The 22,003-nt window shown below is 42.9% G+C and overlaps 1 protein-coding gene across 5 annotated transcripts; it reads left to right on the forward strand.

Annotated features, from left to right (window-relative positions):
• The first annotated feature begins 545 nt into the window (after window positions 1-545).
• Window positions 546-19,106, forward strand: TLR8 (toll like receptor 8). 5 transcript variants are annotated; one of them, XM_073227583.1, is made up of 5 exons: window positions 2,527-3,319; window positions 4,707-4,791; window positions 12,691-12,748; window positions 13,490-13,670; window positions 13,867-19,106. In XM_073227583.1, the coding sequence occupies exon 5, from the start codon at window positions 13,873-13,875 to the stop codon at window positions 16,984-16,986; it is 3,114 nt and encodes a 1,037-aa protein (XP_073083684.1). In that variant the 5' UTR covers window positions 2,527-3,319; window positions 4,707-4,791; window positions 12,691-12,748; window positions 13,490-13,670; window positions 13,867-13,872; the 3' UTR covers window positions 16,987-19,106. The 5 variants fall into 5 exon arrangements, with proteins under 5 accessions (XP_073083685.1, XP_073083687.1, XP_017516001.1 ...); XM_073227584.1 differs by lacking the exons at window positions 2,527-3,319; window positions 4,707-4,791 and adding an exon at window positions 546-717; XM_073227585.1 differs by lacking the exon at window positions 13,490-13,670.
• Window positions 19,107-22,003: the final 2,897 nt, after the last annotated feature.

Here is a 22,003-nt window from a genome sequence, read left to right on the forward strand (position 1 = left end):
TTGAGTTTATGCTCTGTGCCAGGTGCTGGCTGGAGCGCAGGGACACCTGGGGGTGCAGGAGGTGCCTTCTCTGGGGCCACAGCCTGGTGGGGGACCTACACTCACCTTGCCATGTACTATCTTGCAAACATGCAACACAGATGAAGCAATGCAAACATGATTTAATAACACCTATGATTTACATAACAAAAGGTGAGTTTGGGCAGTCTTAAATTGAGTACAAATTGGCAATAAAGTTTTTAAAAACATGCAAAGGTGTTCTAAAAGGAGAAAAATTCCCCTTTTCTTTCCCTCATCCTTCCCCAATCCTGCTTTCCAGAACTCACTGCTGTTAACATTTTGGAGAGGATCCTGGCAGCTACCCCCCACCCAAGCACTCATACATACAAATATACACAAACTTACAGAAAAACACCCTGTCTAGCGTGGGTTATATTCAAACCATTTTATAAATAACTCTTCTCCCTCCCGTTTCAGTTTTGAAATTTCAAAGCAGAGTCAATGAATGATTTGGCAACGGTTAAGAAATCACAAGTTTCCTCCTTCCCACATAAACTTCTGCAAACTGCACGCTGGGTTCTGCTGATGGTAAAGCGACCACTTTCAGGAAGGTAGCTGGGTTCTTTGCCCTGTGGGCACCTCCTGCGCGGAGGGCACCACCCTGCAGCGCTGCACCTTCTGGAATGAGAAATTAGGAGGGACACCGACAGAAAGGCGGTAAGCCACTTACAGTCTTTTAGCAAAGCTTTCCAACAAATTGTGTGATTTGTGACCCTGAAACGTGGTTAGGCAGGCCAGTGGTGTAAAACAATGCAAGTGATGAACGGGCGACTATGCATCAAAAGATTAAGTATCAAACAACTCCAAGTGCAGACAGAGTGGCCTGGTGCGCAGTACATTTTGAAAGTCAAATGTAGTGCTCTTATTCATTTGAACGGGAAAACAAGCAAATTCCACGTTGGAATCTTACTTTCTGGTCCTGCCAGAAACAATAGTTTCTTATAGAACCAAAGGGTTGGATGTGGAGCAGGTGGGGGAGTGTTTTTCCTCCGCTACTTCTACTGAAAAGGACAAATTCTCTTTCACCTACTTACTATACCACTAGGAGCTTGATGTTCAGTATTACGGGCTACTTTTCCTCAGAGTTTTTAAGGAAACATGTTACTAGTTCTGTGGTTATGTTCTATAGTGGTTAGACAGAGCAGGCGGCCAGTTTTATTGTTGAGAACTATGCCACTGAAAAACAAACCTTACAGTCTTAAAGAATGATGTGTTTTCTAGAAAATCAATGGGATTCAAGAGCAATTGCAAAGTCTGATTTCAAGAGAATCTCATCCAAAATGTACCTGCTATTGTTTCCATGCTTGTTTGGTGCCGATTAAAGTTCTTGGAGTTATTTTTTACAACCATTTAATGTATTTGGAAGTTTTTGAAGTTAATTTTTTACATCCATCTAATACCTATTATAGATCTTGAGTGTAAATTAAGTCTGCACTGAAATTTTATGCCTTGCAAAATGACAGCAATGGCCCATAAGGAATAGGGCCGACAGGGCTGTTGACATATATACAACTACAACTGAAGTTATCCAATTTCTGCTTGATACTTGTAAAATGCTGTGCCAGCCAATATAATTGTGTTGTAAGAAAGGGACCATGGAATAATAATAAAATCAAACTGACCTTAGAAAACTGCTGTTTCCCCCTGTTGGTGGTAGAGATAGAGGACAAGGACCTAGGTGACTCCTGGCCTCAGAGCAGAGGTTCTTAGCCTTGACTCTGCATTAGAATCCCAGGGGGAGCTTTAAAAAGTCCTGCTGCCTGGGCTGAACCCCAAACCAAGGGAGCCAGAATCTCTGGGGGTGGGCCCGGGCATTCGTAGCTTCTCAACTTCCCAGTGTCTCAGTGTGAAAAGTTGAGAACCATTGCCTCTGAGCAGCACCTGACCAGCCCTTCTGGTTCTTTCCTTAAAGAGCAGGGGCCTCATATACCCGAGGGAAACAAGATCCCTGATTCAAAAAGACAGATGCACCCCTATGTTTACTGCAGCACTATTTACAATAGCCAAGATATGGGAGCAACCTAATGTCCATCAGTAGATGAATGGATAAAGAAGATGTGGTACATATACACAATGGAATATTATTCAGCCATAAGAAGAAAACAAATCCTACCATTTGCAACAACATGGATGGAGCTAGAGGGGATTATGCTCAGTGAAATAAGCCAGGTGGAGAAAGATAAGTATCAAATGATTTCCCTCATTTTTGGAGTATAACAATGAAGCAAAACTGAAGGAACAAAACAGCAGCAGATTCATAGACTCCAAGAAGGGACTAGCGGTTACCAAAGGGAAGGGGTTGGGGAGGGAGGGAGAAGGGAATTAAGGGGCACAATAATTAGCACTCACAATATAGGTAGGTCATGGGGAAGGCAGTTCAGCATAGAGAAGACAAGTAATGACTCTGTAGCATTTTACTAGGCTGATGGACAGTGACTGCAATGGGGTGCATGGTGGGGGGCAGGCTTGATAATATGGGTGAATGTTGAAACCAAAATGTTGCTCATGTGAAACCTTCATGAAAGTGTATATCAATGATACCTTAATTTAAAAAAAAGAGCATTGTTCTTTTTTAGGGGAATTGTGCTCTTCCTTCCTTTAGGGTCCAGGAAGAAAGACCTGAAGCTTAGTCACTGGCCCCTTGGTTTGATTTCAGAGAGCCCAGTGAAAGTTGCGGGTGTGCCTTGTCTGGAAAGCCGAGGCTGTGGGTCAGGGTGAGGGGCAGGTGATGAAGTTCCTCCGCCTCCTCACTCACTGCCTCTCCTCCTTTTATGTAATCAATCCTGAAAGCTGCACGCGGGCGGCTTAATGAGAGAGAAGGCAGTGTCACGGAGTCCCCCATGTACAGAGGACCAGGCAGGGTCTCCTAGGGGAGGATGGTGTTACGCATGCTTAGTCTTTGAAACTCAGTTGGGTGTTATTTGCAAGGCGCATCTTCGTGTCGCCTCCAGAGTCTATTGAGGGAAACACCATTCCAGTGGAATGTCCTTTGAGTTCAGCTGAGTTATTAGAATTGAGGGATCTGTTACTTTTTAAACTATCATCTCTAATTATGACTCCTCAGGGCTGCAAAGACACAGTAACTTCCAGGGCACACCCCGTGCACTAGGTAAGGGCAGGCTGTGCTTACTTTTCAGAGGGGAGCAGAGAGCGGCTAGTTGGTACACACATGTAAAAGCAGTGGATTTCCAGTTGTCCTATGGAATTGCAGAGAACCTGGCAGTACTCTGTGGTAAACTGCCGCAAGCAGAAAGGCAAGGTGGGTAATCCACTCCTGGCATTTAAATCCCAAAGGTTCCAGGTATGGCTGTGGTGTCTGCTGATAATTGAAACCAGATCATTGCCAACCAGCCGCCTGGTCCCAGTTCTACTGATGTGCTAACTATGCAGGGACCTCTAGGCTCGGTTTCAGGTCTGCCACCTACCGTTTGTCTGATCTTGGATAAATCAGCCTCTGAGCATTTTGTCCACATGTGTAAAATGGGAGCTTAGGAAGGCACCCACCTCACTGATTTTTATGTGGATTAAACAAGAAAATCCGTGACTTGCCCTTATCCCTGTGTTTGCTTCATGGTAAAGCACTCCACCACCTCTCCCTTCCCTATTTCCCACAATTCAAATAGCATGATTGTTCATATTTATATGTATACAGAATCAGGAGCCCTCTCTTCACTGATACGTGCATTTAATGTAGTAGTGATTTCTTTTGTCTTCCAAAGCTGTTAGTGAATACACTGAATTTGAAATGGAGAAAATGCTATCTATTATTGACTGTAAATTTCATCTGGAGTTACAAATTCTATCTGCACATCCATTTGTTTTCTTTCATAACGTATCAGTGGTCAACACAGTCAGCTCCAAATGAATCAGAACCCGTTAAAAATTAGAAGTATTTCCAGGTCGGCAAAAATTCAGTTTGGGTTGAATCCCACATCATGCCCAAAGAGCTACGTAGTTCAGTTGAGGGGATTAATCACATCTTATAATCAATAGGTTCTCTATTGTGTGTGTGGGCATCAGCAGAACCCATCCTGAGAAAGGGGTGCAGCTAGGGAGATGGTCTGAGACAAATCACACCTCAGCAAAGGATGCCTTTGAAGAGGGAGAAGGGAAAAAGCATTGTTGAAAAACTGCTATTTACAGCCTGGGCAAGGGGTGTGCAAAGATAAAAAGCTGTTTTTGTAGGAAGGCCTCCTGCACCCTAGAGTGTGTAGAACACTCTGCAGGGCCTATTTTAGCATCACCTGGCAGGGTCCCCCTGCTGTACCCAGCATGTCTGGATTCTGTCCTGCCTGCAGCCCTCACCCAGAGGGCTGGGTTCTGGGGGTGATCTCTAGCCTCACTGACCCGCAGGGCATCCTCAGCTAAGGTAGACTTTTCTGAGCTGTTCTGCAAACTGCACTGGTCTTTTACACTTGTGCTTCGGGCGTCCACTGGAGTCCTAGCAGAGAAGGCAGATCTGGGGCAGGACAGATACAGGCTTATCCTGTGCCACACATGCAACTAAAGAACAGGTTTTGCACAGAAAATAGGAAAACAGTTGTGAAATGGCTTTCTGAATAGCTAACAACAGCTGTATTTGGCAGGGAGGGGGAAGTAAAGTAGATTTCTTCTGTGTATGTGTGATTCATATGTTTTCTTTAAAGTGGATCCTGGTGGTTTCTGGATGTTCCAGGGCAGCACACAGACCCAGCCATCCGCCTCAGGGGGTTCCATGCAGTGGGCCCACCGGTAGGTCCAGCTAAAGGGCTTTTCCGTGCAGTGGGAATTAGTGTTGGCAGCGGGTGCCACTGGACAGCTCCCACCTCGTCTGCTCTTCCTCTCACTCTGTTAGTTTCTGGGGGAAACGTGGTGGCCCTAAACAGCAGGAATTTTTCTTCTGATAATTCCAGAGGCCCTAAGTCCGAAATCAAAGTGTTATCAGCACAACTGATTCCTTCTTGGGGCTCAGAGGGAGAAGCTGTCCCACACCTTCCTCCCAGCTCTGGGAGTGGCTGCCTGAGCTGGGTGTCCCCGGGCTTATAGTTGTGTCCCTCTGCTCTCCACCTGCGCTGACTCGGGCTTCCCGGATGTGCCTGCGTCCCAGCTTCCCTCTTCCGATAAGGGCATCCCTCACAGGATTAGGCCCCACCTGAATCTACTAGGACCTCATTTTTACTTGACTCCATCTTTCTATATGAGGACCATATTTCCAAATGAGGTCCTGCTCATAGAGACAGAGGTTAGAACTTCAACATATCTTTTTGGGAGAGCACAGTACGACCCGTGACACCCTCCGTTTTGATCCTCTAGTCCATTACTTCCACTCACTCCTAGTTTTCCACTTCATCAGCAACCAATGGAATACTTATCTTCCAGTAAGCATCTCCTTATCCCAACTCATCTGGGGGTGGGGGGCCTGATCTGAGCCCCGTTCTACCTTCACTGACAACCAGGGCCGACTTCTCTTCAGGGAAACCCTCTCTCCTCAGAAGGCATGGGGCCTAGGGCCCATGAGACTTTAAGCAAAGGTTTTATTTTCTTTAAAATCCGGAAAGTAATGAATATAATCCAGGCTGGATTATATTTCTCTTTATGCCAATGTGGTCACAAAATAGCCCATGTGCTATTATTTTCTGGAGGAGGGGTGCACTAAGGCCAAAGCGCCTCAGGCCCGTGAAAGTTATAACTTGGCCCTGTTGACAACCATATTCTGTTTCTGATTTAACAGATATGTCAAGGAAAATTCAGGAATTGCTAATGTGTCCCCAGTGGAGGACGTTTCAGTATCGATCCACAATCCCTTATCTGAAACCTGTGGGTCACAACTGTGTCAAAGTTCAGAATTCATATTTTAGCAAGATAATATGATACATGTATGATATATTACAGAACACTTCCACTGTGGTCTGAGGTCCTTTTGGGGTGCAGCTCGAGGACCAGGGTGAGTGAGGCACTTGCTTTGGGTGCAAGATTAAAGGAAAAGAGGATGCGAAAAAGCTCAGTAACCAAGATAAATAACAATTTAATGTTCTACTTAAGAAAATCAAATGGGCAAACTGCAGCCCAAAGGCTGCTTGCCTATTTCAGTAAATAAAGTTTTATTGGAACCACAGCCAGGATGAGGGTGAGGCCAGTGAGGCAGCATCTGGTGAGTGCAGGGTTGCACTCTGTCTTTATTTTAAATGTTAATATTTTGTCCATCAGGGATTTTAATCTTTGAAATTAGTCCTCATCTGGATGTCTAGGTTCGAGGTGGACCCTGAAATTTGTGCCTGGAGTCTTGAAGCCAAGGCAGGGTGGGGGCGGGGAGGGGGGTCAGGAGGGGTCTGAGTTCTCATGCGGAGTCCCAGGCACCTCAGTGTGCAGCCCCACCCAGCCTGCCATGGCTGCTGCCTGCACTTCCCAGGTCTTTCTGGGCTTCTGGGACATGACCTGACTTCACTCACTGGCCTTAGCCTGCTGTGTGCTGCTGTGCCATCTGCTGCCCACCCACCTGCCTGGACGCCTCCCAGGTCTGCGGGCCTGGGCTCCATTTCCACCCTCTGTGAACTCGTAGGGGTCCAGTCCTGTACTGCCACTTCAAGGGAGCCTTCAACTGTCAGGTTCAGACAACAGAAGGGCCCTCCCGTGCTCGTGCGCGCCCTCGCTGGCTTTCTCTTCTTGGATGCCCGCCCTTTCTTTCCCCTCTACCCGACTTTCAGAGTTGCCGTTTCTCTGCTTTATTTGCAGAGTGGCCATTTCTCTTCTGCCAGTAGGGGTGGTGCTGCCGGGCACACCCAAATGAGGGCACACTCTCCCTGGCACCTTCTCACTAGGTCTGGGGTCTGGTTCCCTTGACATCCTCTTGAACCACAGCGTTGGGTGGCCAGAGGCATGGGTGTGGCCAAGAGGAAGATGTTGGCTGGGAGGTGCCACTCCTGCTGGGGTCCCTGTGTCCTCAGAGCCAGCTGGACGGTGACAAGGGGTGAGGCTGTGGGGCCTGTGCAGCGCTGGGCCCAGCGCCTGGGAACTCTGGCCTTGTGGCCCATCCCCCTGGGGTCCTGAGGGGGACAGGGTGGCCTGGGCAGCCCGGGTTTTCTCTCCCACGTCTCGGCCAGCTGCCTGCTCACTGCTCCCTGTTCTTCCCGGCATACACTCTCTTTCAAGGAAGGTCATGGGAAGCTGTCAGCTCGCCGTCTTACTCAGGTATACGATTCCAGGTATACAATTCCAGGTATATGACTATAATGTAATTTCTTTAGCCAGACCAGTACTCATAGACATTTAGACTATTTCCAGGACTCTCAGACCCTCAACCTCTTCATTCACAAGCCCCCTGAGAAAATTCTCATGATCACCGCCCAACATTTACTTTAAGCGGCTTCAGACTCTCTGCTGATCGCTCTCCCCTCAACAGCGTGAAGGCCCCCCTCCTGGTCCCTAGCGCCCCCTGGAGGCTTCTCCCCTCAGCGCCTCGCAGTGTAGGAGGCACATCTGAAAGTGGGCGCTGAAGATTTAACCTGAGCCTGGTGAGGCCCGCAACGGCCCGGACCTCCCTGCCCTCCCACGTGACCCCTAAAGACAGTCCCCCAACCAACAGCGCTGCTTTTCACGTCAAGGGAAGAGTCTGCACTCTGGCCTCATTCTGCCATCTCCTCCCCATGGGCCTTTCTAAAAACTAACTTTTTATTAATCTATAATTTAAAAATTACAGCAGGAACCTGACAAACAGTGCCTCAGCCAGGTGATCAAGGTCCATGGCAACAGTGAAGTCACATTGCCAGTATGTGCCCCTGGTGTGATGTGACTAGAATGGCAGGTGACCTCTTGGTCTTCCTCCCCTAGACCATCCCCCCAGTCTAATCATGAGAAAACCGTCAGGCATTTCCCAGCTGAGGGACAGTCTACACACCATCCTTATTTCCCATCTGTATTTTTCCTTGTAGTATTTTCCATCCTCTAAATACTACCTTGTCATGTAAACAACAAATTGGCAGATATTTTCATCGATTTTGTTCATGGCTATATTCCCAGCCTGAAAACAGTCCCTGAAATAAAGTATATACTTAATGAGTATTTTTGAATAAATGAATATAGAGCTTTCTTCTCCTTTTTAATTGCTGCATAGTATTCCAGATATATGACTATAATGTCATTTCTTTAGCCAGACCAGTACTCATAGGCATTTAGACTATTTCCAGGTTTTTGCACTGAACATCCTTGTACACAGCCATTTGCACACATGAGGGTCTGTCTTTAAGATGTACTTCTTGAATTGAAATTCCTGTGTCTATATGTTTCAAATTTTGAGAGAGCAGTTTTTAATATCTACATCTTATAGGTGGCACTAACTTAGACTCCTACCAGCAAATTATGAGAGCACCTGTTTCTCCATATCCTCACCTATACAGCAGAATTAGTAAAAAAAAAAAAATGGTATCTCAGTATAATTTTTTGAGTGAGGTTGAGGATCTTTTCCTCTGTTTAAGAGATGTCTATGTTTCCTTTTTCTGCGAGCTGTCTTTTAATACATTGCTGCCCATTTTTCTACTGGGTTGTCTCTCACTTAAGCATAAAAACTCTTTGCATATCAAATGTAATATTTTTTTCTAATTTATTGTTTCACTTTTGGCATTGTTTGCGATGTTTTTTGTGAGGCAGAATTTTAATTTTTGTATCAGTGAATTGGTCAGCCTTTGCTTTTTAGGTCTGTGCTCTATTATTTTCTCAGTGTTCTGGAGTAAATAGGCAATGAAATCAATAGTAAAAAAATTAATTACACTGCCTAGAAGGTGATAGGAAGATCATTATTTGCAGATGATTTCATTGCTTACCCAAGAAAATTACATGTAGGAACAACTATGCTAAGTAATCAGGGAATATAGTACAGTGATTTGGTATAAAATAAAGATATAGAAAACAATAGTCTTAATTGATACACCAGCAAGGACCTGATAGAAAGTAAGATAGAAGTGATCCACTAACCAAAGAATAACAAGCAGGACTTGCCCTGTCAGATACTAGCATACCCCCAAACTGTAATTACGGAAACATGTGGCACCAGCACATGAATGTTGAACAGATCAATGAAGCAGAATGGAGAGTTTAGAAATAGATGAAAATGCCCAGGAAAGTCAGTAAATGAGAAAGGGAGCATATCAAATCGCTGAGCATATGTAATGAATAATGTTGGAGCAACGAGGCCTCCATTTAGAAGAAAATAATGTGGGTTCTGCACCTTATCTTTGATGCCAAAACACTATCAGTGGTGTAATACAGTTTAGTGTAAGAAAATGAAATCATGAAGTTACTAGAAAAAAAATAGAAGATAGTTGTTGATAGAACCAAAGTGTGGAAGATCCTTTATGGCTTACCCTGCTCTGGGTGACCACGTTCACCACCATGGCTGTACTTGCCATGACTCCCATTCATCCCTCTATGAGAACTCTCCTCTGAGCCAGAGGGGGATGTATATATAACTGCCTACTGGACATCTCCACTGGAAGGTAACAAGTCCAACTCAAATTCAACATGTCAAATTTAATGAGTAATATTCACCCCTCCAAAAAAATAACCTGATCCTCTTCCTTAGTGAATGGCACTCTTAGTCCATCTAGTTGCACAGAACAGGAACCTGAAAGTCCTCTTGAATTCCTCCCTCTCCCCCACAATCACCCCCATTATACATCTATTGTTCCCTCTCCATTTTACGTCCTGAGTATCTCTTGAATCCATTTCTCTCTGACTCCATTGCCACCAACTCAGTTCAAGCTACCATCATCTTGCTCTCGAAGTTTGGTGCCTCTTGCCAGTGACCACTGTAGAATCAGTGAGCAGGTGTCACTCTGCTTAAAGCCTTCAAAGGATCAGTAAAGATGAAAATCCCTTCGCATCTTTTTGTACATCCCTGGCTTTTTTAGTCCCTTACGTTCACCTGCTCATTCAGTTGAAGACTGAAAAATGCCATTAAATGTAGTGACATGGCGATATTGGGGACCACAGCAACATCTCTATTCATCATCTCTTATGTGCCATTCCATCCTCTTGAGCCTACCTCTTACTCTAGATGCTACTGTCACAGGCAGTTCTCTATAGATTTCCACCAGCTTTGGGGACTTGAAACCTGACGTGCTCTGTCTCAGGCCTACACCATGCCCCTCTTGATTCCTGGCCTAGGCTTTTTTGAAGGCACAACACAAAAAACTCAGAGGAATACACTCAGGGTCTTTGCATGTGCTGGAACATTCTTTTGACCTCTTTATACATATCAACTCAACTTTAGAATCACAGCTTGAGTTTCAATTCCTCAGAATAGTCTTTCCCAGCCCACGAATAGGTCAAACCCTCCTCTTTTTAGGCTCTTTGACTATCACATACTTCTTTGTTTCACAGTTGAAATCTTGTAATGTTGTGTTTAACTCATGTCTGTTTAAGAGTGAGATAGTCAGACAGTGAGATGACTAAGAAGCTGTGTGAATATTCAAATAGACTCCCCAGGCCACCCACTGGCTAGGAAAGGACAGGGAAGAGTCAGGAAGTGCCTTCCAAATCTAGCAATGTTCACACTTGGAAATCACACAGGCTTAGGATGGCTTAGGTGCTGAGCAAATACTACATTGCCTGGGCCATCACCCAAAGGGCCCCGTGTCCCTGAGATCATTACCCCTTTGCTGCACGTGTATCTCCCAGCGATGTTGAGCCTGGAGACTTGTGGTGGTCTCTGCAAGAGCTGCATGTTCTCAAGCCATGAACCATCATTTCATATTTTTTTTCTAGATGTATGAGTTTTCTACTGCTACTTAACAAGTAAACTTCAAATTTAGGGACTTCAAACAGTACCTATTTAATAGCTTCAATTTCTGCAGGTTACAGTCTTGGTGGGCTTGTCTGGGTTCCCTGTTCTAGGTCTCCTACGCTAAAATCAATGTGTTGGTCAAGTTGGACTCTTATCCTGAGTTTCTGAATGAGGACCCATTTCCAAGTTCATTCAGGTTGTCAATAATTTTAGTTCTTTGTGGTTGTAGGATGGGGCCCGGTTTCCTTGCTAGCTGTCAGCAGGAAACCACTCTCAGCCTCTAAAGGCTGCCTGTGGTCCCCTCCATCTTCAAGTCAGTACTAGTGTGTCAAATTCTGCTCCTGCTTGCAGTCTCTCTGCCTCACCCTTCTGCTACTACCCAGAGAAAAGGTACATATGATTAAATTCGGCCCATCTAGATGATCTCTCTTTTACCACCTAATGTAACATAATTATAGGACTAATGCCAGGGGGCAGAAGTCATGGGGGCAAAAAATTCTGCCTACCACACCAAGTGAAACAGTGCTTTCTTTCAGGAAAACTTTAACATTAAGCAGCATCACCTCTATTGTGCTGTTTTTGAAAATAGATAAAGCTAATTGAAAATGGGAATTCTGTTCATTTTAATTTTCATCTCATAAGGGGCTGGCTTTTCCTAGGCTGTTCTACACGGGCAATAATTATTGATCCTTAGGATAATCAACATCCATAAAACATCTTTTACAGTATAGTAAGGCTATGACCATGACTGTTAGGTCATTCACCTTACATTTTAGGAAACCTTAAAAGGAAAGCACTTACAGCACTAAATTATGTTTTCTACCTTTATCTTGCATCTACCTACCACTTCAGCATTTTATTAAAAATAATAATAATAATAATAAGGGAGAAATGTGGGATTCACATATAAATCAAGTATAAAAATCAAACGAATAATCATATCTGACTTGATTGTATATAGTTCGTAATGCGTGATCAAAACCGAAAGTTTCTGTGATATGACTGCCCTTGTACTGTTCACCATGTAAGAACTTGTTCACCATGTAAGAACTTGTTCGATGCTTCAGAAGATTGGAGACTGTTGAGAATTAGGCTTGAGGTGGATTAATGATTGTGCATTGAGTCCCCTATACAGAATTTTATTTTTAACAACCATTTGATCAATAAATAGGAGAGATGCCCTCTCAATAAATAAATAAATAAATAAATAAATAAATAAATAAATAAATAAATAAAAAGAAAGCATTTACCTGGTTTAGCTCACAATAAGGACATGAGTTGGGCTGTAGTGAAAAACACAGCTTAATAGAGGTTGGTTTCCATACACAGTGAAATAAGATTTTGAGAGTTCTTTTGACCATAGCCCTTTTAATCAAACAAATCACATTAATCTGTTTATTGCATTGTGTAATTACCAAAAGTAATATATTCAGCCGTCCATTAAGAGTCACAGAAAGTGAGGCATTCTAAGTGTTCCAGATGATGCATAGAAATATAAAACATCATGTTTTCCGTACAGAAGTTTACAATAGTAGCAAAAGAATAGCTATCAATGCCAATGTTAGTATAAGGGACATAGGAGTCCAGAAGTAGCCTTTCCGCAAAAAGGTTTTTAAGTGCTGTCTACAGATTTTGCGGCGCTATTTCAGCAGGAAGACTTAGTTCAAATCACAATGTTGGAATCAGATTGACGCAAGTCTGAGCTCTGCAGTGTATCATCCTTCTGAAAGTTACTTAAGTCTCTGAGTTTGTTTCTTCACTTATAAAATATGGATAATAGTAGAACCTGTCTCACTGTGTTGCTGTGAGCATTAACATGGGTGAGAAAATGTTTATGTTTGGCACAATACCTGACAATTTGTCATTGTCAACAGGTGTCTGCTTTCCTGTCATGCCAGGAGATAAGAGGTCTTGATACGTACCACCATAGAGGTATAGAAACATTGTGGGGAGTACCAGTAAGACATATGGTTATGCTGATAGCATAGAGATGACTCTGGCTTGGAGATCTTGGATGATACCATACTGGAAGCTGGATCTGAACTCTCCTTGGAACTGGCCAAAGTTTCATTAATAGTTATTCTAATAGGTTGAAGCTAGAGATACAGCGCTTGTATGGATCTAGCATAAACCATAGCCATGGTCCACCACCAAACCCATTTCAGTAATGGGGCATCTTGACTAACGCTTCTGCAAAAGCTTCCCAGATTTTCTCGCCATCATATTCTAAGATAGCTTCATCTTCAACTTCGTTTGGGACCATGAAGCCGAACATAGTGAAAAATTAAAATCTTTCTGAACTTAATTTAGTGCAATTTATTTAATGACTAAGAGAACTCACACTTCAAAACTCATACAAAGTATGATGAAGTACTTTTAATTTCTTTTTTTTTTTGATGTCACCTCTTTATTGCCACAATTCAGCATTTGAATAATGCAATGGAAAAAACTGCAGAAATAGCACAAAAGGGCAGTAAACCAGCCAGAGAATTTCAGTAACAAGCAAACATAATTAGTCGGACTCCCTCTCTCTATACTTTTGTCTAATTCAATTTCTTAACTTGAAATATTGAGCAACCCTATCTGCGCATTATCACTATCAATTTTTTTCCTTATTTTTTATTTTATTTTATAATTAAAAAAATTTTTATCTTCATATTTTTTAAAATTAAGGTATCATTGATACACAATCTTATGAAGGTTTTATATGAGCAACATTGTGGTTTCAACATTCACCCATATTATCAAGTCTGCCCCCACCTCCACTGCAGTCACTGCCCATCGATGTAGTAAGATGCTATGGAGTCACTAGTTGTCTTCTCCGTGCTGTACTTCCCCGGGACCTGCCTATATTGTGAGTGCTAATTATAATGCCCCTTGATCCCTTTCTCCTTCCCTCCCCACCCACCCTCTCCAACCCCTTCCCTTTCGTAACCGCTAGTCCCTTCTTGGAGTCTTGTCAGTCTGCTGAAGCACTTTTAATTTCATCATGAAATGTCTGGCAACTACTGCTACTCTAATATTGTGCCTCCTGTTTTGATTTTCCTTAGGAAAACATGAGCCTTCAGTCTTTGCTTCTGATTGGCCTTTTCCTGCTAATATCTGATTCCTGTGAGTTTTTCACTGAAGCAAATTATTCCAGAAGCTATCCTTGTGATGAGAAGAAGCAAAATGTCTCTATTATTGCAGAGTGTAACAGCCGTCGGCTGCAAGAAGTCCCCCAAACGGTGGGCAAATACGTGACAGAACTAGACCTGTCTGATAATTTCATCACACACATAACAAATGAATCATTTCAAGGGCTGCAAAATCTTACTAAAATAAATCTAAACCACAACGCCAACCTACAGCACCTGAACAAATATCCTGATATAAAACAAAATGGCATGAATATTACTGATGGGGCATTCATCAACCTACAAAGCCTAACAGAGTTACTGCTTGAAGACAACCAGTTATCCCAAATACCTGTTAGTTTGCCAAGATGCTTGAAAGAACTTAGTCTAATTCAAAACAAAATCATTTTGTTAACAAAAAAGGACACTTCTGGACTTAGGAATTTGGAAAGCCTCTACTTGGGCTGGAACTGCTATTTTGGCAATAATTGTAACGAAGTTTTTCACATAGAAAATGGAACATTTGAAAAGCTTACAAAATTGAAAGTGCTATCACTATCTTTTAATTCCCTTATTCATGTGCCACCCAAACTGCCAAAATCCCTAACAGAACTTTATCTTAGCAACACCATCATCTCAAACATCAGTCAGGAAGACTTCAAGGAGCTGAGAAATTTAAGAGTGCTCGATTTAAGCGGGAACTGTCCAAGGTGTTTCAACGCACCATTTCCCTGTCGACCTTGTAAAGAGAAATCAATTCAGATTCATCCTCTTGCTTTTCAAACGCTGACCAAACTTCAATACCTAAACCTCTCTAGCACTTCCCTCCAGCGGATTCCTGCAAGCTGGTTTGACAATATGCATCATCTGAAGGTGCTGCATCTTGAATTCAACTATTTAGTAGATGAAATAGCCTCTGGAGAATTTTTAACCAAACTGCCGTCCTTAGAGAGACTTGACTTATCCTTTAATTATAAAAAGACAAAATATCCACAATATATTAATATTTCCCAAAACTTCTCTAAACTTAAAAATCTCGAGATACTGCACTTAAGAGGTTATGTGTTCCAGGAACTTCGACAACAAGATTTCCAACCACTGATGAATCTCTCAAATTTAAGGACTATCAACTTGGGCATTAACTTTATTAAGCAAATTGATTTTTCACTTTTCCAGTGGTTCTCTAACCTAACGATAATTTACTTGTCAGAAAACAGAATATCGCCTTTGGTCAATGATGTCAGGCAAAAGGGTATAAATGGCTCCTCTTTCCAAAGTCATATCCGTCAGCCACGCTCAGCAAATCTTGAGTTTGACCCACATTCAAATTTTTATCATAGCACTAGTCCTTTAGTAAAGCCACAATGTGCAGCTTATGGCAGAGTCTTAGATTTAAGCTTGAACAGTATTTTCTTTATTGGGCAAGACCAATTTAAGTATTTTAATAACATTTCCTGCTTAAATCTCTCTTCAAATGGCAATGGTCAAGTGTTACACGGATCTGAATTTTCAGCTCTGCCTCACATCAAGTATTTGGATTTAACAAACAATAGACTAGACTTTGATGATGATAGTGCTCTCAGTGAGCTGCCCGAGTTAGAAGTTCTAGATCTCAGCTACAACGCACACTATTTCCGAATAGCAGGGGTAACGCACCGTCTAGGATTTATTCAAAATTTAACAGTGCTGAAAGTTTTAAACTTGAGCCACAACAGCATTTATACTTTAACAGAGCAAGAGCTAAGAAGCATGTCCCTGGAAGAATTAGTTTTCAGTGGAAACCACCTCGACCTTTTGTGGAAAGCTGAAGATAGCAGGTACTGGACAATTTTTAAGAATCTCGGGAATCTGACACGGCTTGACTTATCTTTTAATAACCTTGAGAGCATCCCGGATGAAGCTTTTCTTAACCTGCCCCAGAGTCTCACTGAACTGTATATAAATGATAATGTGTTAAATTTCTTTAACTGGACATTACTCCAGCACTTTCCTCGTCTCCACTTGCTTGACTTAAGTGGAAACAAGCTATCCTCTTTGACTAACAGCCTATCTAAGTTCACATCTTCTCTTCAGACACTGCTACTGAGTGAAAACCAGATTTCCCACCTGCCCTCTGGCTTTCTTTCTGAAGCCAGCAGTCTAATACATCTCGACTTAAGCTCCAACTTGCTAAAGATGATCAATAAATCCATGCTTCAAACTAAGACCGCCACCAATTTAGCCGTTTTGGAACTTGGTGGAAACCCTTTTGACTGTACCTGTGACATTGGAGATTTTCGAAGATGGATGGATGAAAATCTGCAAGTCACAATTCCTAGACTGACAGACGTCACTTGCGCCAGTCCTGGGGATCAAAGTGGGAAGAGTGTTGTGAGTCTAGAGCTAACGACTTGTGTTTCAGATACCATTGCAGCAATACTATGTTTCTTCACATTCTTTATCACCATCACAGTCATGTTGGCTGCCCTGGCTCACCACTGGTTTTACTGGGATGTTTGGTTTATCTACCATGTATGTCTAGCTAAGGTGAAAGGCTACCGGACTCTTTCCACATCCCAAACTTTCTATGATGCTTATGTCTCTTATGACACCAAAGATGCCTCTGTTACGGACTGGGTGATAAATGAGCTGCGCTCCCACCTGGAAGAGAGTGAAGGGAAAAACGTGCTCCTTTGTTTAGAGGAGAGGGACTGGGACCCAGGATTAGCCATCATTGATAACCTCATGCAAAGCATAAACCAAAGCAAGAAAACAATATTTGTTTTAACCAAAAAATATGCAAGAAACTGGAGCTTTAAAACAGCATTCTACTTGGCCTTGCAGAGGCTAATGGATGAGAATATGGATGTGATTGTATTTATTCTGCTGGAGCCAGTGCTGCAGAATTCTCAATACTTGAGGCTGCGGCAGAGGATCTGCAAGAGCTCCATCCTCCAGTGGCCTGACAACCCCAAGGCGGAAGGCTTGTTCTGGCAAAGTCTGAAAAATGTGGTCTTAACTGAGAACGATTCACGGTATAACAGTTTGTATGTTGATTCCATTAAGCAGTACTAACTGATGTTGTCATGTTTCACCGACAAAATACAAATGCAAAGCAATTACCCTTCTGTCTAAGTTATCTGTTGCTGTGTAACAAATTACCCCCCAAAACATAGTGGCTTAAAATGACATGATGCGTTATGTCCCAGTGTCTGTGGGCCCGGAGTCCAGGCGTTGCTCAGCGGGCTGCTCTGCTCAGTGTCTATCAAGGCTGCAGTGTAGGTGTCAGCCAGGGCCTCAGGCATCTCCTGGGGTTAGGATGCACTTTCAAGCTCACACTCATGAGTTGGTCTCAGGATTCAGTTCCTCCTGTGCTGTTGGCCAAAGGCTGCTCTCAGTTCCCAGCCAGACAGACCTTTCCCAAATGGCAGCTTGTTTCATCAAAGACAGCAAGAGGGAAAGATTGTAACAAGATGTCCCAGCATTTGTTCCAGAGCCTGTTTGTTAGAAGGAAATCACAGGTCCCGCCAGCTCCATGGGAGGGATCACTTCAGTCCAGGGGAACAAGTCTGTGACCCACAGGGGCGGTTGTGACGGCCTCAGTGGGCCTGCATCTTGGTCACACATTGTGAGTACCATACGGCAGGGCTTATTGTAGCCATCTTAGCAGTTGGCCCACTTCACCTTCCGTTCAATACCTAAGAGCTTTTGTAACTACAATAGTTACATTGCATTAGCCTGCTAGTATAATGACGTGAAGCTGCTGTGTAGATTTCTCACATATCCATGGTTATATTATGCTGTGGTTGCATCACTCTATCTTGAAGACTTACTTTTGTAAATATTGTCTATAGTATTTGACTTCTAATGTTTATATGCCATTTAAAGCCTAAGATGGATTTTTTAAGTGGTTTTTGCTTCTTAACCATTTTTTATAAGTATGCAGCTGAATTAGAAGCACTTAGAGTGTTTGTCGATTCCCTTTGCTGTAAATCTTAAAGCAAATAATTAAAAATGGTTCATTTCTCATGATGAGCATATGATAAATATACAGCAGGGAAACAGATCTGTATATAAAATAAATTGCCATCTACACTGGTTTTTTTTGCGAATACTTTAAAAAAACCTTTGGTTGAAATCCAAGGGGAAGCAGTTTTGATGAAGTTTGTACATTAAGATAATTATTAATAGAGAAATCAATTCTGTCTTCCTACTCAGAAGACATAAAGTTAGAATGCCTCCCTGTTGGTACCCTTTATGCAATTCTCCCAAATGGAACAACTTTGGCCTCTACTGGCCCCGTGGTTTCTCTCCACCGGCCCATGGCATCTTCGCTCCAGTAAAGGTGTGAATCTTGAGAAGGTACCCTATGAAATTTACCTGAGAATAACTGGAAATTATCCAAGCATAAGGAAATGAAGTCCCTTCAGAATAGAAATTTTAAAAAGTCCCCAATATACCATCCTTCCTTAAGTATAGTCTCTTAGATAATCTGGCAGGATGTGTTATCTTTAAATACGTGTTTCTAAGGAATTGAACAAAGTGGTGTGAGGTAGTGTTATTTAATATGGACAAAGCAGAAACCCACACAGGCTTGCTAAGGATAGTTTTAGCTTTGTCATATTGAACCTCATTTTGATATTTAGATGAATATTTCTGCTTGTGTTTGTTGAGGTATGGGGACAAATATCTAAAGGCAGGATCACTGCAAGAAGGGACACCCTAAAAAGACTGCTGGGGGCAGTTACAGGCCATCCCTATTGAGGCCACATTAATTTTTTATCTGCTAGAAACTCAGTTCTATGTTTCCTGATTGTTCTGGTAAAATAAAAATGTAGATTTTTCCATAAGCATTAGTAATTACGGATCTATGTTAAGCTCACACACTTTGGCAGTATTCTGTTGACAGACTTCAAATTTAATGAAAGTTACAAAGAGTTTTACTTTCTTCTTAGCAAGTATCTCCACAAAGTGAAGGCAGTGAAGTCAGTGGTTAAAAAGAACACTTGTTTCTGAAACTCACTTATTCCTAATTTATGATACTGGTCTGGGAAAATCAGACCTATAATCTGTGAAAGAAGAAGTCATCACTGCTCTGTTTCTGTTAGTGTATTTAAATGAATATATGCTAATACCTGCATGTAGGGTTTTTAAATTCAAATTTTACACAACCATGTGCAATGAAATTTAAATCTGCTCCCCCAACACAACATTGCTTCCTATAGACAATCAGTTTTAAGGATTCTTGTGTATTAAAAGTGTAAAGGCTTAGCTGCTATAACAAAATTATTTATTCCATATGCTATGGTCTGAATATTTGTGTCCTCCTAAAATTCATGTTGAAACCTAATCCCCAGAGTGATAGTGCTAGGAGGTGGGGCCTTTGGGAGGTGATCAGGTCATGAGGGTAGAATCCTCAGGAATGGGATTAGTGCCCTTATAAAAGTATCCCAAGAAAACTCCTTTGCCCCTTCCAGTATGTGATGTAACAGCAAAAAGATGGGCTGTTTAGGAAATGCTCTCACAAGACACTGCCAGCACCATGATCTTGTGCTTCCCAGTCTCCACAATTGTGAGAAACAAGCATTTGTTGTTTATAAGCCTCCCAGTGTCTGGTATTTTGTGAGAACAACCTAAATAGACTGCACACCCATAACAGTTCCAGTGAGAGTAGGTGAGGTCGGTACGGCAGCTCTGTGCTCCACGGCCATGCAAGAGCCTGGGTTCCTTTCTCTTGGTGCCCTGCTGTCCCGTAGGGAATCAGCATCACCTGCATGGCCCAGGTGGGTCACCCCTCTACCTGGGTTCCAACTGGAGGCTGGGGGAAAGATACCAAGGAAGCACACCCAGATCAGTGTCTTATGGCCTAGACTCAGCAGTGGCTCACATTTTCTGCTCACCTTCCATTAGTGAGGACCGATTTGACCCCACATAACTGTGAGGTAGGCTGAGAAGTATGCCCAGTGAAAAGTCTGTAACTGGAAGAAAGGGAGGAGAGATTTGGTAGAGAGCAAGCAGTCTCTGCTGCAACTTCTAGACGTTTTCAGTGTGCCTATCTAAGCCTGTACTTGCTTTTTTGCTACAAACGAGCAGACTTTATAACACTGCCCTACATTTTGCTCTTTTCACTTAATATTTCTCAGAGGTAGACTTTTCTTTTTAATGGCTGCAGAGTACTGACTTACACACATGTACCATGAGGTATCTTCCCAGTCCTTGATTGCTGAACATTTAGATTGCATCCACTCTTTTGGTACTGCAAAAATTCTATAATACTTGAGTCTTTGTGTTCACATATATGTATCTTTGTAGACTAAAATAGGTTTAGTACAGTGATGCTCAGAGTGGTCTGCAGACTGATGCTGATCTGTGACTGGATGCTTACTGGTTTGTGATGAGATAAGTACAGAATTTGAGACTTTTCCATTTGACATGGCCATGCTATCTACCATCAGTGGTTCATGACAGGTTGGAAATCTAAAATATCTGATCTTTTGCCATACGTGGTTTGAGAAGTACTGGCCTACAAGTGCAATTATGGCACTGAAAGTCTTTGCATTTTAAAAGTTTATAGATACCACCCAATTGTCCTGCAAAGTGATTGCTCAAATGTACATTCCCACCAAGAGTCTTGGCAGAAAGATTTGAAGACCTGCAGGGTCGAAGAAGAGTTGATGGTTGTCATTTCCCCAAATAAAATAGACTGTGTTCAGAGCCCATCTTGAGGTTCTTTCTTGAGGAAGTGGTAGAAGTGATCCATTTGGCATGGATTTGGCCCACCCATCGCAACATGCTATACGCATAGGTGCAATATAGATGTCTAGAGCCCTCCGGGTGGTGTGAGTTGTATTGGGAAGGAGGTGGGAGGGTCAGAAAAGCATATTCAGCATATGTATCACTTTTAGAATACAAATACACAACGCAAGATTTCATACAAGGTTCTTGACTGATGGTGGTCCATGGGATGAAGAGTGAGAAACCCCTCTGATTCCGAATTAGTGAGGTAAGCTTTTCTCAGCTTGACATGACTCATCAACTGACTAATGCTGGGGACAGGGAGTGCTACATGGTGGCAGGAGGGGAGAAGCCCGAGCCAACAAAGATCTGACATGTGGCCCATGACAGATATTGACTTCATTGCTTCTTCATGTATCCACTTTTTACCTTATGATCTCTTGCCCAGAAAAAGGATGCATGCAGGGCCTGGTTCCATTAACCTCAACAAAGAGGCTTCCCTGATGCTGTTAGGGCTCTGTCTCACATCTCCTCTGGGAAATGCTGGGTTTTCTTTGCCCTGAGATCGTTATTAGGACTACAGCGGAACCAAGTGCTTCCCACTGTCCTCATCGAAGAACACTAAATTAGAAGAAAGGTAGAGAGGGACCTGTCAGGACGGCATTTTATCACCGACCTGAGGAGTCACACCCAGGAAGACCCTCCTCTGTACTCACTTTCCCTGCCGAGTGGAGACTCTCCCAGAGGAATTCTCCATTCTCTTGCTGCATTCTTTGTGCAACAAAAACTGAGTGAGCACCTACTATGTGCACCAGTTGTCACTGTGTCAAAGTGTACCTGTTGGGGAGCCATTGGAGCAGTGGTGACCGGTCTTCCCTCCCCTTGCTAAATGGACCTTAAGACTGGGCCTCAGGTGAGCAGTTTTCCTTGAGTAGAAGAGGGGAAGGAAGAGAGGGCCTGTGGGAAGGGGAGCTGTGTTACGGCAGTCAACATCTGCGTGGGAAGGACTCTCTGGAAGGTCTCCGGCTCTGGCTGGTCCCGCCATAGTACTTAAAACCATCCACACATCACTCACTGCTATGTGCTAAAGGAGCCAAGAGTTAAGTCATTCATGCATTACCTGTAATTAGATTCTCAGGCCCTTTCTATTGAAAAAGAATCTATCTCTCACACTCCAAGCTTCTCTTATATTTTGCAAGGCCTCATCCTCCCCTATCACCAGCTTTGGTGAGAATATAAAATCATTAGGCCCAGGAGAGCTCTATTATCTCATCTCTCTTCCTCTTTAATTCAAAATTTATACTTAATGGACAAATGCTTTTCGAACCACTAACATGTGTTAAGTCCTAAGGTGGGT

This window comes from Manis javanica, chromosome X (assembly GCF_040802235.1).
Source record: "Manis javanica isolate MJ-LG chromosome X, MJ_LKY, whole genome shotgun sequence".
Classification (NCBI taxonomy): Eukaryota; Metazoa; Chordata; class Mammalia; order Pholidota; family Manidae; genus Manis; species Manis javanica.

Bases quoted from the DNA above. Each gene is read 5' to 3' on its own strand.
- TLR8 (XM_073227584.1), top strand. From the start codon at position 13,873: ATGAGCCTTCAGTCTTTGCTTCTGATTGGCCTTTTCCTGCTAATATCT.